Source organism: Osmerus eperlanus, chromosome 14 (assembly GCF_963692335.1).
Source record: "Osmerus eperlanus chromosome 14, fOsmEpe2.1, whole genome shotgun sequence".
In the NCBI taxonomy this organism is placed as follows: domain Eukaryota; kingdom Metazoa; phylum Chordata; class Actinopteri; order Osmeriformes; family Osmeridae; genus Osmerus; species Osmerus eperlanus.
The window spans coordinates 9,542,706-9,557,433 of NC_085031.1; the positions used below are offsets into that span (position 1 = coordinate 9,542,706).

A 14,728-nucleotide genomic window follows, 5' to 3' on the forward strand; every position below is an offset into this window, starting at 1 on the left:
TAACTACTGTGGGGAGGTTAAGGACTGGCCTTAGGTCAGTGTCTCAAGGCCTCAACTGAACCCTTCTATCTTCCGTCTGCTTCAGTTGCCAGTTATTTTTGGCACTGTAAGGTTGAATGAGAAAGCAATTATATAACTGTACTTTATTCATATCACTCTGGTGGTGTGTGGGGGGGAGGGGGGATTGAGGAATCCTTGAAGCAATCCTTGAGTGTTTTTAAAAAGCTACTGTAACAGTTATTAAGTCTAACAGAAAGTTGTAATGGCAGATTAAGTGAAAGCAGTTCTGTATCAATATGAATGAGAAAATCCTGGCGTTAGACTAGCAGTGTGTTTTATTGCTGCCCAGTGTTGCTAATGAATATCTTAAAACATTTAAATGGGCCAAGTTTGAAATGTTTACTCATCCTGGAGTAAACTCATGTCCTTTATTTTCAAAATATCCACGTATCTGTTCATCCATTCCCATTTGTTTGCTTTCTACAGGCAGTTCCGGCAGCTTAATGAGCATGCTCATTCTATTTACAGTACAGAATGCAGCTCTTTTAGTTCTCACAATCTGTTCTACAACAGTTAGTTCATTTATGGGTCTCGTGCCACTGGACTGAGATGAAGAACTGTGTGGAGGATGGATGGATGGAGGGACAAAGGAAGGAAGGATAGGAGAGAGAGAGAGAGAGAGAGAGAGAGAGAGAGAGAGAGAGAGAGAGAGAGAGAGAGAGAGAGAGAGAGAGAGAGAGAGAGAGAGAGAGAGAGAGAGAGAGAGAGAGAGAGAGAGAGAGAGAGAGAGATATGCTGCAGATAAAGAACAGGGAGAGAGCAGTGAAAGAGGAGTGAGAGAGAAGGGGAGGAAGGCAGTGAGGTTAACCATTCGGTGTAGGAAGTGTGATACTCATGGACGGGATCCTGTAATGCAGTGATCCATCTCAATTCCAGCTAGATGGAGTCAGGCCTGGGGAATACTAATGAAGCCAGTCTGCAGTCTAACCTACTTGGGCAGATGGGAGACAAGCCACTTCATCCCTAAACACCTGTCTTCCTCTAGAAATCTGTCCTTCATGGCTAGTTCACTAGTTTACTCCTTCTTTCTTTCTCTCTCTCTCTCTCTGCCTCAATACCTCTTTATATCTTTTCTACATCTATCTGTCTCTCTTGCTCTCTCTCTGGCTTGACAGCCTTAGACACATGACGCATGTTGTTGTAGTGGACAGGATGCAGGATGCCTCGCTCTCCTCTTCTTCTTGGTGCCATCATTCTTTCTTAGTTCTTCTCTTCAGGCTGACCCTGTCCCTCTAGTGCTCCCAGCATACCACGGCTGCTTAAGGATGAGATATGAGTCCTACTGTGTGTGTAAGTGTATGTGTGTGTGTGTGTGTGTGTGTGTGTGTGTGTGTGTGTGTGTGTGTGTGTGTGAGTGTGTGTGTGTGTGTGTGTGTGTGTGCGTGCGTGCATGCGTGTGTGTGTGAGCGTATGTGTGGTGCCTGTATGTGTGTATGTGTGTGTATGTGATGAAAAGCAGTATTGATACCCGCTAGCTCCTCCAGTTGTGTTGAGCTGTCGTCCTCTGAGAATATGACTCACCCCTCCTGAAGCTAATGTGGCTGCTTTGCAAGTCAGATGCACAATGCCAGCGAGGAGCGCCACAGGATGCCGGCTGATTTTAAAACTACATTTCCCAATAGGCATGAGGATGGGAAGTGTACCTTTATGGTCAGGCATTGCCATGAATCACTGCCCAGTTCCCCAAAGTTAGCTTCGTTAGGAGAGACTTGAGTGGACAAACCAGCTTTAGGTGTGTGTTGTGGGATGTTCTAGAGCTCAATCTACTGATAGTACAGGAGGGAATGATGGTGAGAGTTATCTTCACTGGGTTCACATCAGTTTTCTCTCCTGGGTTCTAAACCGGCATGCAGAATATTTTGAAGTTATAATTATGCAGTATGAGTGTATAGTATGCCCCCCTCTGGACACAATATGTTACTACAGCTGTACTGATTTGAGAGGCCTCAGTGCTCTTTCTAAGTTTACTTCCAACATCAGTGTTTTTTAAACATTTTACCTTTATATATTTTATGTCCCAAACAAAGAAAATATGATTGTTAGTCAAAATCATTGATACACTAAATTTGTTTAAAAAAAGTTTTTTTGTGGACTACTGTTGGTCTATCAAAGCCTGCTACTGCCCCTTAGCCTAACCTCTCTCTCTATCTCTCTCTCTCTCTCTCTCTTCGCTCTCTTTATCCTCTCTGTGCTTCCTTTCTCCCCTCTCTCCTCTCCTCATCTTTCTTTCTCCTTCCCTCTTTCATGTCTCTCCCCTTCTCTCTCCCTCTCCTCCTCCAGATATATGTGTTAAACCCAGATGATATAGATCTAGAAAACGAGCCTTGGTATAAGTTCTTTTCTGAGCTGGAGTTTGGTCGTCCGGTAAGTGGGGGCTCAGACATTGCACCCCCCCTTCCCCCCGCCCCGTCCCCCCTCCCGCCAGCACCACCCTGGCTAGGGCATACACTCGTCTCCTCCACCCCTACCCACCGTGCTGTCTGGGGGGGGGGGGGGTAGCTGCTTGTGGGGGGCATGCCTTGGTGGGGGGCCGTGGCCTTGATGTCTGTCATGGCCAGGTTCCTCCACAACTGGTAGTGTTGTGTCTCCTCAATGCCAGGTGGTGTGGTCTCACGTTAGCTTCTGTCTGTTAGCAGCTAGCGGGGGGCGTTGCTAGAGGTGAACACACAAACATTTAAACACTGCCCAAAAAAAAGCCAAAAAGCATTCCTCAACATGAGTATTCTTCCTGACCATCACCTTCCTGGCGTGGAGGGTCATGCTCTTCCTGTTTGGCAAGGCCGATTCTTTTGCAGTGTGTTTTTGTGGCCTGCTGTAGAAAAGGTACCAGTAGGGCTGAGTAGGACCCCCTGATCAATCCATACATTGTGGTCAAATCTGGCCAATGGCTCACAGACAGATGAGATGACCATCTTCAACTCTGTCTGTCTGGACCATGTGACCCTCTGCACAGTCCTACTGGCCCCTTTGCTCTCTGTGGTAGCAGTGTGGTTTCTGTTCTGCTAGTCTGCCTGTTCGTCTGCCTTTCTCACTTCCGGTTGACCAGTTGTCTTGTTGGGTAGAGAATCCTGAAACACTGTCACCCTCTGCTGGACAGAGGTAGCAATTTCATTTCCGTGGGGCTTGGGAAAGTTGCTCTGATTTCTGATCAGCGAGTTGTCCCAATTGGGATGATGCTAGGTGTGAGAGGTGGAGGAGGAAGCTGATCAGAGGTCAGTGTTTAACCCCAGAGCTGGTCTGCTTCCATGTCTGTGCAAATAAGGTTTTTAAAAAGGCTTATTCCAAACATTCAGATAGAAATGGGATTTCGACTGACATTGAACTCTGTGGGACAGCGTAAAGAGTCTTGTCTAATCTAGAGGTTGCATTTCTATTTGTAATGTTCTCTATGTTACACCCCACCGAATAAGTCCTCAGGTGCTTGGTATTTGCCTTCACAATTTCTACACACACAGCAAGACTGAAAAGGTTGTTTTAGCGCAGAATGGATGTTAACTGATGTTATCAGAAAACATTCCAATCACATTGAAGCACAACTAAAATGGCATTAATGCACTGCAGTACACAATCAACTAAAACCTCAAGTCCTCCACAGACACTCACATGCATCCACTGTAGTGTTTAGTCTCTGGCTTGCTTGCCTTCACAATCTGCATGTGTGTGTGTGTGTGTGTGTGTGTGTGTGTGTGTGTGTGTGTGTGTGTGTGTTAGTCACTGTGTGTGTACCTGTGTGTTGCCGTGTGTACGTAGATTTTATTTCAATAGTTAGCAATAATGCATTTAACGGAAACTGAATATAGCTCTACAGAAAACGATAAACATTGTGTGTGTGTGAGTGTGTGTGTTTCTGAATCTCGTCCATTTCCAGTTCCTCTGTTTTTCTAACTGATGTCATTCTCTCCAAATGTTTGTTTATACTTCTCCCCATGACGTCAACACTACCGCCTCTCCTCCACCACATCTTCACCCTCCTCTCCTCCTCCTCCTCTCCTCTTCCTCCTCCTCCTCCTCCTCTCCTCCTCCTCCTCTCCTCTTCCTCCTCCTCCTCCTCCTCTTGCTGCTCACTGCTGCTGCTTGGGGCTGAAGCCTCCTAAAAAAAGACTGGATTATAATCCAGACAGCTCAGCTCGCCGATTCACTGAGGTAAACACACATTTGTCAGTATTGAGCTAGTATTGTTTAGCCTAGACTGTGATAGGAAAAATTTAACTAATCTCAGTTTGCTAGTACTATTCGTGAGATTGTGTTTCCTCAATGCCCAGTTTAGATAAAGTGTATCATGCTGAAAATTCCAGCAGGTGTTGTTCAGGTCATTTTCATAAGACCTCCTATTGTATTTCAACCCCATATTTTTAGATTTCATAAATTTTCAACACCATTTTCCATTTGTCAGTTATGTTTGAAATTTGAAGATTTTGTGGAATAAGACTGCTGTTTGTGATACTGTATGTTGGATTTGTCTCAGATACACAGGCAATTCCTTTCACAGTTGATTTTTAGTCCATATATTATTGGACACATATTGTGTTGATATCATGATTCGAGTTTCGCTACTGTTTCATCAAAAAACCAAAACCACAGATCATCCTCCGGAATATAACTGGGGAAGGTCACTACCAGTCCTTTATATCAGGTTAGGACACTTAAAACAAACATAATAGTGTAGCTAATAGCATCAGTACAGCTAGAGCAGGGTTGAACCTCAAACGGCTGTCTGAGATTTATTGCCTCTTCTCTCCTCCCCTAACTAAGCACACCCATTGGAGGATGACATCCTAGGTACATCCCCCTGAACCTCCTCCACCAATGGCCAAAAAGGAGGAGGCGTGAAGAGAGGAGGAATCAGTGAAAGCCTATAGAGGTTCAGCCCTGGTCTGTAACCACACATATGGACTTGTCTCCTTTGTTACACACTGGGATCTGTTCCGTGGAGTCCACACCAGGTTTTGCCAGAGGATTATCTGCTCCTGATAAGCGCTCCCCTGTCCTCCTCAGTCCTCTACTTTTGTCCTTCTCCTCTCCTGTGGAGCCTCTTACAGAGCAGAGGTCAGAGTTCATCGCCATAGTGCCCGCCGCTACCCCCCCTCCCCCTTTCTCCTCCCAGGGCCGGACGAGCCATGTGGAACCCGCCTCAGTCTCAGCGGGAGCCGGGGGAAGGTTTTGAGTGTTGCGCGGCGGCTCTGAAGCTGGGCTTTGTGCAGCGTTGCTGTGCCTCCTCCGGTCTTTGTTCAAACGACGGCGCTTTCTCATCCTCCTCTTCTTCTTTTTTCTTCTCCGCCCTCTTTCAGACCTCCCTGCACATCGCCCCGGCCGACAGGGGCCCCGACAGGCCAGCCAGGTGAGCCCTGCCTTTATATCCCCTGCCCATCCCTCATTCTCTCTCTCTTGCCCTTTCTTTCTTTCTCTCTCCCTCCATCGCTCAGTCATCTCTCTGTCCCCTCCTGTTCTCTAAGGCCCTATTGTAGGCCTGTGGTTCAATGGAAATCACAATCTCCCTTCATCCCACGAGTGTGTGTGTGTGTTTGTGTGTGTGTGTGTTCCACTGTGTGTGCTCCTGGTTACCAGTGGAACCCCCCCCCCCCCTTTCTATAACCCTCCTCCCCGCATAAATGATCAAATTGATTCTTTCACCTCTTTTCTCTCTCCCCTCCTCCAAACCTCCCTCTCGTTCTCCATGCCATGCTTGCTCAATCCCTCCATCCCATCAGCTCTAAGTGAATGGAAAAGCAAGCTGTGGGATGTTCTGAATAATCAATGTCATTCATGGAGGTGACATTGTGTGTATTTGTTTTCGTGTAGTAAGTGTGGGAGAGTGGCAAGTATAGGACATTATTTTCATCACAAAGACCTTCCTCCATAGTGATTCTAGTGAATTGATGACACTGATGTCATGAATAAGTAATACTTATGGCAAATGACCACTGCTTAATTCATCGGTTGATTACATTTGACAGCTTTCCTCTGCTTTTGGTTCGTTGTTGTTATCACTGTAGGTTTAAATGCTCACAGGCAGAGTTCTTCTTATTAACTTAATCTTATGAACGTGAATACAATAAATGTATTTGAACCTTTGGGATAGATACATACATACTGTAGAAACATCCATACTTTGTATAGGTACTGTATTCATCCCCCAGGGGAAATGACATAGTCACATGACTTGCCGCTGTGTGCTCCAGCGCTGCCAGCGACTACAGGAAGAGAAGGAAGTCAGAGCCCTCTGTGAGCCAGCCCAACGCCCCGCCGGGGGTGGACCAGCCCAACGCCCCGCCGGGGGTGGACCAGAGCCAGGGTCCGGTCTCCCTGAAACCCCTGGACCCCTACAGAGCCAGCAGCACCCTGAGAAAACCTGTCATCCGCTCTTCCCCCTCCTCCCCCTCCAGAGCCAAAGGTACACACACACACGTACGCACGCACGCACATATGGATACAATGCACCTATTTTTACATACCCACACAAACACACAAAAGAGCCATGCTTATCCTCCCCCGGTCTATCTGAGAGAAAGACAGAATTGTTCTGTCTACACACTCTTACTCACTCTTGACATCCCACACACAAATATTCATCCTTTTTGTTCTTTTTTTTCTGAAAAATACAAATCAACGCGCACGGGCACATGTACTGCACATTGACAGAGGTTTTGCCCAGCAGCAGTCCCATTCACAAACACAATGATCCAGCTAGCCTCTCACGCTACGCTGAGGATCTCTTCCAGGTCAAGGAGCGGGGTGGCCACTCCCCTAGGCGTTTGTTGACAGTGGGAACGAGCCAAGTCAATAGAGCTAATGTGATTGTTCTAACTAACTGTTATGTAAGAGGCCATGTTACTGTGTGTGCATGTGTTGTTGTTTGTTATGTTTGTAAAAGACAGTCAGTGGTGCTTTCTCATAATCTGCTCCAAGTTTATCTGCAGTTGGCAGAGGCCTGAAGGGCGTTAAGATTTCAAAATGCATATCTCTGTCTATTTTACGGCGTGGATTACGGTTCTCTCTTTCTCTCTCTCGCTCTGTTCCCTTTCTTCACCCTTGTCTTCTAAAAGTCTTTCCGGGATGGTAAGCTTCTCGATCCTGGCCTGTGTCTCCTTCACGGCCCTCTCATTCTTTCCATCTGTACTGGGTTAATATCTCTTTCTCCCTCTCTCTCTCTATCTCTCTCTCTCTCTCTTTCTCTCACCACGCTGCTCTCCTTTCGGACGTCCATTGTAAAGGTGGGGATGCATGTGACACGTACTCCCCCAGTCTGAGCTCCCCAGGGCCGTACCTGCGCCCCTCTCTGTCCCCCGTGCACTCCGACCGGGGCCACGCCCTCACGGGGGGCGACCCCTCTTCCAAGCACGCCGCCTGCTTTAAGATTGGCTGGCAGACACAGCGCCAGGACCCCGACACGTGGAGCAGCGTGGAGGAGCCGCCCGCCACGCCAGGGAAGATGAAGTCACGCAGCTGCGACGACCTGCTCAACGACGGGCCAGCGGGCGCCGACGGGCACGGCGCCCTCCGCTCCGAGAGCGCCGGGTCGCTGGTGTGCGACGGCGACCCCGCGTCCGGGCAGACGGGCTCCGCCTCCTCTCTGCCCCGCCCTCATCGCCGGCGGGCGCACGACGCCCCGGGCTTCCTGCAGCTCTACCGCAAGATGCATCACATCGACCGCGCCCAGCTGATCCCCTCGGAGGTCATCCGCTCGGTCCGCGCCCGTATCCTGGAGCTGGAGCGCCAGCCGCACCTCCACCGCCACCGCTTCTCCCCCTGGACGCCGTCATGGGGCGTGGAGGTGCCGCGCGACGTGGTGCCCACCCGCATCTCCGAGTACGAGACCCTTATCCAGAAGTCCAAATCCATGCCCAACCTGGGTGACAGCGAGGCGCCCTCGGGCGCCACCACGCCGGGCGGCTCCTCGTCCCGGGCCAGCAGCAGCGGGGTGGGCACGCCTGGGTGCCCCAAACGCCGCTTCTCCATCGAGTCTCTCCTGGAGGAGGACAACAACAATGGCGCCCCACACGCCACGGACCGGCCCCGCCACCAGCGAGCACGGAGCCCGCCGGAAGGCCAGCCGCGCTCCGAACCGCACCCCGGGCGAGGCTTCCCCACCTCACACCTCCGCCACGCCCTCCCGTCCTCCAGCCCCCGCGGCAACAACAACCCCGAGTACTCGGACAGCGAGCAGGACGCGGCGGCCTCCGACCTCAGCGACTTCATCCAGGTGGAGGGCTCGTCCTTCTGCAGCGAGAGCGACTTCGACCATTGCTCGCTCACCTCCTCCGAGAGCCTGTATGGCTCGTCCACGCTCCACCACCACCACCTCCGACACCCCCACCCCAGCCACCACCACCACCCCAGCCCCAGCCCCAGCCTGGGCCAGGCCCAGGGCTACCAGCACCGGCATCTCATCAGCTCCTGTAAGGGCCGCTGCCCGGCGTCTTACACCCGCTTCACCACCATGCTGCGCCACGAGAGGGAGCGCGCTCGCCAGGAACGGGCCAGACCCCCTCAGCCTGGCCGTGGCGGCGCAGGAGGGGGGAGTGGCGGCGGCGGCCCCCACCAGCCCCCCCAGAGCTCGGGGGCCCAGGGCCAGCAGAGCATGTCCAAACTGGCCTTCCTGGTCAGCCCTGTGCCTTTCCGCAGGAAAAAAGGCTCCCCCCCCACCTCCGGGCGGAGCGGCACTGGGGGCCGCGGGGGCGGCCGGCCCAAGACCAAAGAGGCCATCTACGAAGCACTGGACGCTGCCCTGAGGGACATCTACGAGCACATCCAGAGGGAGAGGGGCCACGGCAGCACCAGGCTAGCGGACGACAGCATCCTGCGACGGCTCCTGGCCGAGCTGCTGCCGGACGTGCCTGAGAGAAGCTCCTCGCTGCGGGGGAGGAGCCGGCAGGGGGGGCCCTCCTCCATGTCGTCCTACCAGGACGGAAGCCCCACAGGGGGCTATGGCTCCTATAAACCCGACGGCTCCACGCCGAGGCTGCAGTCCCCGCTCAGTGCCTGTTACGACCGCCATGCCGACGCCTCCAATAACAATGACAATGCTGAAGAGCAGGGCAATGGGCAGGCTCACTGCTACGCAGGTGGAACACACACACACATACCCCCACCAGCTACAACCCTTCACTGCATCCCTGGCCTCTCCAGTACCACCTCCCCCCGTCCTCATTGATCCATCAGTGTGCACTTGTGAACTGTGCTGTGACTCTTGTTTATAGAACCAAACAACTCTACCCAGCAACTGCATGAAACTCTCTTTTTCCTTTTACGGAAGCGAATTGTGAAAACAGCTTGGTTCCATTTTGGGCAAATATTTATTTACTTTCTTCTTTCATTTATGTTCCAAATTTTGCGACTTTACTTAGTTCCCGTTTTCATCCCCAATGTTTTCCTTTCTTGTCCTTTGACCAGTTTTGTCAGTGTTGTAGGTGCCGTATATCCTTTGTACTATTTGGACTCTGTTTATGTGACCTCATTCTCATTATGTGCCTGGTTTCTGTATTTCCATATGCATGCATGTCAAAAAAGAAATCCCAAGAAAAAAGAAATACAGTCCTTATAACATTCTTTTTTGCCATCTCCTTCCAGTTGTTCATTTCCTGAATGACATCATTTCCTGAATGATTTCGTTTTGTCACTTCCCGCCTGTCTCTCATTTACTTTGTCACTTCCTTGAATGACATCATCGCCTGCTGGTATATTACTGTACATGAATGTGCCATCGCCGTGGTATCCCTCTGGTGACTTCGTACCCCTTTGTCTGACCCAATCACAGACCAGGATGCCTCCAGGGGGTACTCAACCATGGATGGGGGTCGCCACACCCCTCAGAACAGAAGATCCACTCCTGACAGAGAGGTACACTTCTCACAGAAACTCGCACTTCCTGTTCATACTGAAATCAAGCCCTGAAAACCTCCAATGAAACTCGAGGGTCGTGACATTCAGTGTTTCTGTCCTCCACTTCCTAACCCTGTTGTCTTAGGCCGTGTATTTTGACCACTCGCTTTCTGATGATGCATGCCGCTTCCCTCCCTCCCCCTCTTTTTTTTTCTTTCTCATTCATCTCCAATAGGTCTCCCATAAGCAGATGACACAACTCATTCTCTTGTCTCTCCTCCATCAGAAGCAGCCGGCCAGAGCCATTTATGATTTTAAGGCCCAAACAGCTAAGTGAGTAACACAGCTCAATGAAACGTCCCTGTGTGTGAATGCATGAAGGATTAATCACATCTTCAGAACTGTCTGTCTCACTTCATAAGCTCTCCCTGTATGATGGAAGCATGCTTGTCATGGCAACTGCTTGAAACAGACTGTACATACAACACATGCTTTTTGGAAAAAGTTGTCCATAGTCATGGTTTTGTATTCTTACATTTAATCTCAATCGCTTACATCTGGATGGCTTGATGCTCAATTTTAATGAAAGTTAACGCATGGATGATGCCATTGTTGGTTGATGGTCTACAATTATCAGAAGTATTGCATTGGACGATGTTATGGTATCAAATGAGAATGTAACGTTTTTTATTTTACTGAATGAAACTCAACCTTATTAGGTCTTTGGAAACTTTGACAAACGTTTTTACTCAACCAACTCAACCGTTGCAAACACACACACACACACTCACATATTTTAGGGAGCTGAACTTCAAGAAGGGCGACGCGGTGAAAATCATCCGTCAGATCGACAGTAACTGGTACGAGGGAGAGCATCGCGGACGAGTGGGGATATTCCCCATCTCCTATGTCGAGGTGGGTGACAGACACCCGCGTGTGGGAAGGGCTTCCTGTTTGTCCTCGAGCAATTGGACCTGCAATTTACCTTGAGGATGTCCTCTTGATCTCTTTCTCCCTCACACACACACACCCTTCCAGAAGATGCCGTCGACAGAGAAGCAGCAGCCAGTCAGGCCTCCTCCTCCAGCACACGTCAGAGAGATAGGAGAGGCGGTGGCACGCTACAACTTCAACGCTGACACTAATGTGGAGCTGTCTCTCCGAAAGGTAAACAGGAAAGAGGTGTGGGTGTGCGTGCGTGCGTGCGTGCGTGTGACATCTAGTCAGCTTGAGTTGTGTGTGTGTGTGTGTGTGTGCTTTTTTCCCATATGTGTGTTGAGTGTTGAAACACATGAATAGGGTGTGTGTCCACATGTAATGTATGTGTGTGTCCTCCCCAGGGTGAGAAGGTGATTCTGCTGAGGCAGGTGGACCAGAACTGGTACGAGGGGAAGATCCCAGACACTAACAAGCAAGGCATCTTCCCAGTCTCCTATGTAGACATCCTCAAACGCTCCCCTGCCAAGAGCTCCGCCCACAGTTCCCCAGGCAACAGAACACAGGGCTCCACACCCACCAAGGTAGGGGCAGGGCAGCAAAAAAAAGGTTCTCCGGCACAGACAAAATATCTGTATATCTCTGTATCTATCTTCTTACTGGAATTCTACCAGTGTTTTTGAACAATGCTTTTTCTGATAAGACATAACTGGAAATCTGTTTTATTTTTTTTCTGGCAAGCCACGTTGGCTTTGCTGTTCAGTGTTCTAGGTGCTTCTGCTCTGTTGTTTATTATTGTTAAATTATTTGGCGCCTGCAATTTCTGCTTGTCTCGTACTTTGTCACTTCCAGGTTTGTGAAACTCATATGAATGGAGACTAGCTCAGCATAGCAAGGCTAATAGATAGTGTCTGGATCTAATCTGATACCCAGACACCTGCGCTCATGCTGCGTGTGATTGACAAGAACACACAAGGCTGAAAACAAGAAGCTGGTGCTGGTCTCCACTGATTACAGACCTAGTGGAGGGAGTGGACAGTGATGGCATTCTGTCGCCTGGGTGGACTGCAGCCTGCTGTCTGAGACGCACGGCCTGAGGGGGTGTGCTGCTGCAGGGGTCTAAACAGGCACTGCAGATTAGATGCTGTGTTGGAATTGACCTAACAGGAGGCATAAGCTGAGCGTTAATTGCTTTTGCAAGGTTGAGACTATGTAAGGGGTGTTGGTATTTTAGTAGAGGGGTTAATTTATGGGTTTGGTTTGACCACATTGGACTGACTGACCAGGGGTCAAACTCCTAGGAGTGAGGAGTGTAAGGTTGCAATGTTCTCCCAGAATGCTAGTCGTAAGGTACTGGATGTGTGGTGCTTGATTTCACCTCTCAACACTCTTCTCTCCAGGTGTGTAAGACTTTTCTTTTCCCCCCCTCCGCTCTTGTCTTTCACTCTCTCTCTCTCTGTCTCTGGAGCCCTTCCACAGCACTCCTCCACCCCCTCTTATCCACCACCACCACATCCAGGCCCCATCCTCCCTCTGCTCTTCTCCCCTCCTCCCCCCGAGGGGCCTCTCCCTGCAGGCTGTCACCAGCGAGTGGCTCTCCCTCACTATGGTCCCATCTTCTCTCTCCGCCCAGCCCTCCCTCACAAGTACCCCCATCCCCCCCACGCCTCCCCCCTTCCCCGCCAGCTACCTCCCTTATCTGGACACCCGGGGGTCCAGAGTGACCCCGCCCGCCCCACCCAAAAGAGGCCTCACCCCTCCACTGCGCACCCTGTCTCGAAACTGGACCCCTCTAATTAAACAGGGACTGTTTGATTTGAACCCCTACCCCACAGGCCTCTCTTTCTCCCCGCCCCCTGACCCGCCTTATTCAGTGGTTTCTCCTATGCCCGGCGGTTACCTCAGTTATGACAGCGGTATGGGACTAGGGAACGATGAGCAGACTCGACCATTCTACGTGACAGATGGAGGGGGTTTCTTCTGCACAGAGCCTGAGCCAGTGGCCTCCCCTACAGAAGTGCCTGAATGGTACAGGTCCATTACACAGCCAGTACAGTTAAAAAAACAACCCCCATCTCATAAAGTAGTGGATCCCTATGACCAGCTATTGTCCATGATCCTGGACAGCCCATTAAGTAACGAAGATGGGGGAGTTATCCAGTTGCCTTCAGAGAAACCTATCCCCACCATGTTAAGCAATGAATCACAGAGCCACGTCAAATTAGAGGCAGAGATTCATTCTCCAATCACACTGGATGATGAATCACAAAGCAATGTTACGTTGGAGGCGGAGTTTCATAGACCGCTGTCGATGGAGCCCCTGTCGTGGGACAGCCAATCAAAAGCACTGAGTAGGGAACAGACAGAATCCTATAGGCTACAGACAGTAAAAACGGTGGGATTTTCTGAGCTGTTTATTGAGGAAGAGGAGGATGCCAACGAAGAGAAAGGAAGGATGGAGGAAGGAGAAAACACACAGGTCGCTGCAGAAAGTGGTGCTGTAACGTCAGGCCATAGTGAAGGGCTCACAGAGGTAGATTGTGTGGTGTGACATTTTTTCTGTGCAAATTTAATAGCCTCAATATAGACCCCTCCCTAACCCAGTGTGTGAGTGTCTTTCCATGGGATTATTCAGGGTTTACACTGGCACATCATTGTGTGTCAAAGAGGACATCGCTCCTAATCATTTAATGTATCTCAACTCACCTAACTTTTGTGTCTTGCTTTGTTTGGACCAACGTATTGTTGTTGATGTTTGAGCTACTGTCATGGCAGTTTGGCAGGTTCTGATGGTCATCAAGGCTGACATAATTCACCATGTTTATTTCCAGGTTGCTGCTCGTTCCAATTCCCAGTTTCATGGCACCACGTGCACCCCAACACAGCTCATCCCCCTCACTTTCCCCCCATCAACCTCATCTGTCTCACCCCCGCCCCTTACCTCTCCTCCTGTCTCACCTCCTCCCTCCTCCTCCAGTACCTTGGGCTCATCACAGACGTTTGAGACACTACACATCCCCTCTCCTCCCCCGTACTCACCCCTCCCCACCTCTTACTCATCCTCCCCTCCTCCTCTCCCATGCTCACCCCTCCCCACCTCTCACCGGCCCTCTCCTCCTCCCCCCTCCTCTTCCCCCCTCCCCACCTCTCACCCATCCTCTCCTCCTCCCCCCTCCTCACCCCTTCCATTCTCTCACTCATCTCCTCTCTCCTCCTCACCCCTCCCCACCTCTCACCGGCTCTCTCCTCCTCCCTTCTCCTCACCCCTTCCATTCTCTCACTCATCTCCTCTTCCTCTCTCCTCCTCCCCCCTCCCCACCTCTCACCGGCCCTCTCCTCCTCCCTTCTCCTCTTCCCCCCTCCCCACCTCTCACCCATCCTCTCCTCCTCCTCCCTTCTCCTCCCCCCTCCCCACCTCTCACCCATCCTCTCCTCCTCCCCTCTCCTCACCCCTTCCATTCTCTCACTCATCTCCTCTCTCCTCCTCACCCCTCCCCACCTCTCACCCTTCCTCTCCTCCTCCTTCCACCTCTTCACCCCTCCCTACCTTTCCTCCCATAGTATCAGCCCCTCCGCCATCCTCCCCTCATCCTTCCTCCCCTGTTACACAACAGACTCTTCCACCCCCTCTTTCCTCTCCTCCTCTCTCCTCCTTTCCCCCTACCTCTCCCCTTCTCCCGGCCTCCTCCCCCACTCCCCCTCTACCCCTTCCAGAGCCTAGGTCTCCTAAGATCAAGGTAAATGGAACGTAGTCGTGCTGAGAGTGGAGATGATGATGATGATTGACAGAGTGATGGCCGCTTTTAACACTGCAGTAAATCCACTCCATAGTGTGTCATGTTTTGTCCCTTGACTGTTGGAAGGTGCTTATGCAAGCATTTTAGGCATGAATGGGATTCTGTGTTATCAGAAA

General features: G+C 50.8%; 1 protein-coding gene across 1 annotated transcript in view; it reads left to right on the forward strand.

Annotated features, from left to right (window-relative positions):
• The window catches only part of sorbs2a (sorbin and SH3 domain containing 2a), a 55,414-nt gene that overhangs the window by 36,365 nt on the left and 4,321 nt on the right, over window positions 1–14,728 (forward strand). Inside the window, exons 15-26 of the mRNA XM_062477404.1 lie at window positions 2,341–2,424; window positions 4,147–4,203; window positions 5,349–5,398; window positions 6,240–6,451; window positions 7,272–9,122; window positions 9,815–9,897; window positions 10,115–10,212; window positions 10,680–10,794; window positions 10,918–11,046; window positions 11,220–11,399; window positions 12,284–13,348; window positions 13,647–14,552. Coding sequence (XP_062333388.1) covers window positions 2,341–2,424; window positions 4,147–4,203; window positions 5,349–5,398; window positions 6,240–6,451; window positions 7,272–9,122; window positions 9,815–9,897; window positions 10,115–10,212; window positions 10,680–10,794; window positions 10,918–11,046; window positions 11,220–11,399; window positions 12,284–13,348; window positions 13,647–14,552 — 4,830 coding nt within the window. The remainder of the gene's footprint in view (window positions 1–2,340; window positions 2,425–4,146; window positions 4,204–5,348; window positions 5,399–6,239; window positions 6,452–7,271; window positions 9,123–9,814; window positions 9,898–10,114; window positions 10,213–10,679; window positions 10,795–10,917; window positions 11,047–11,219; window positions 11,400–12,283; window positions 13,349–13,646; window positions 14,553–14,728) is intronic.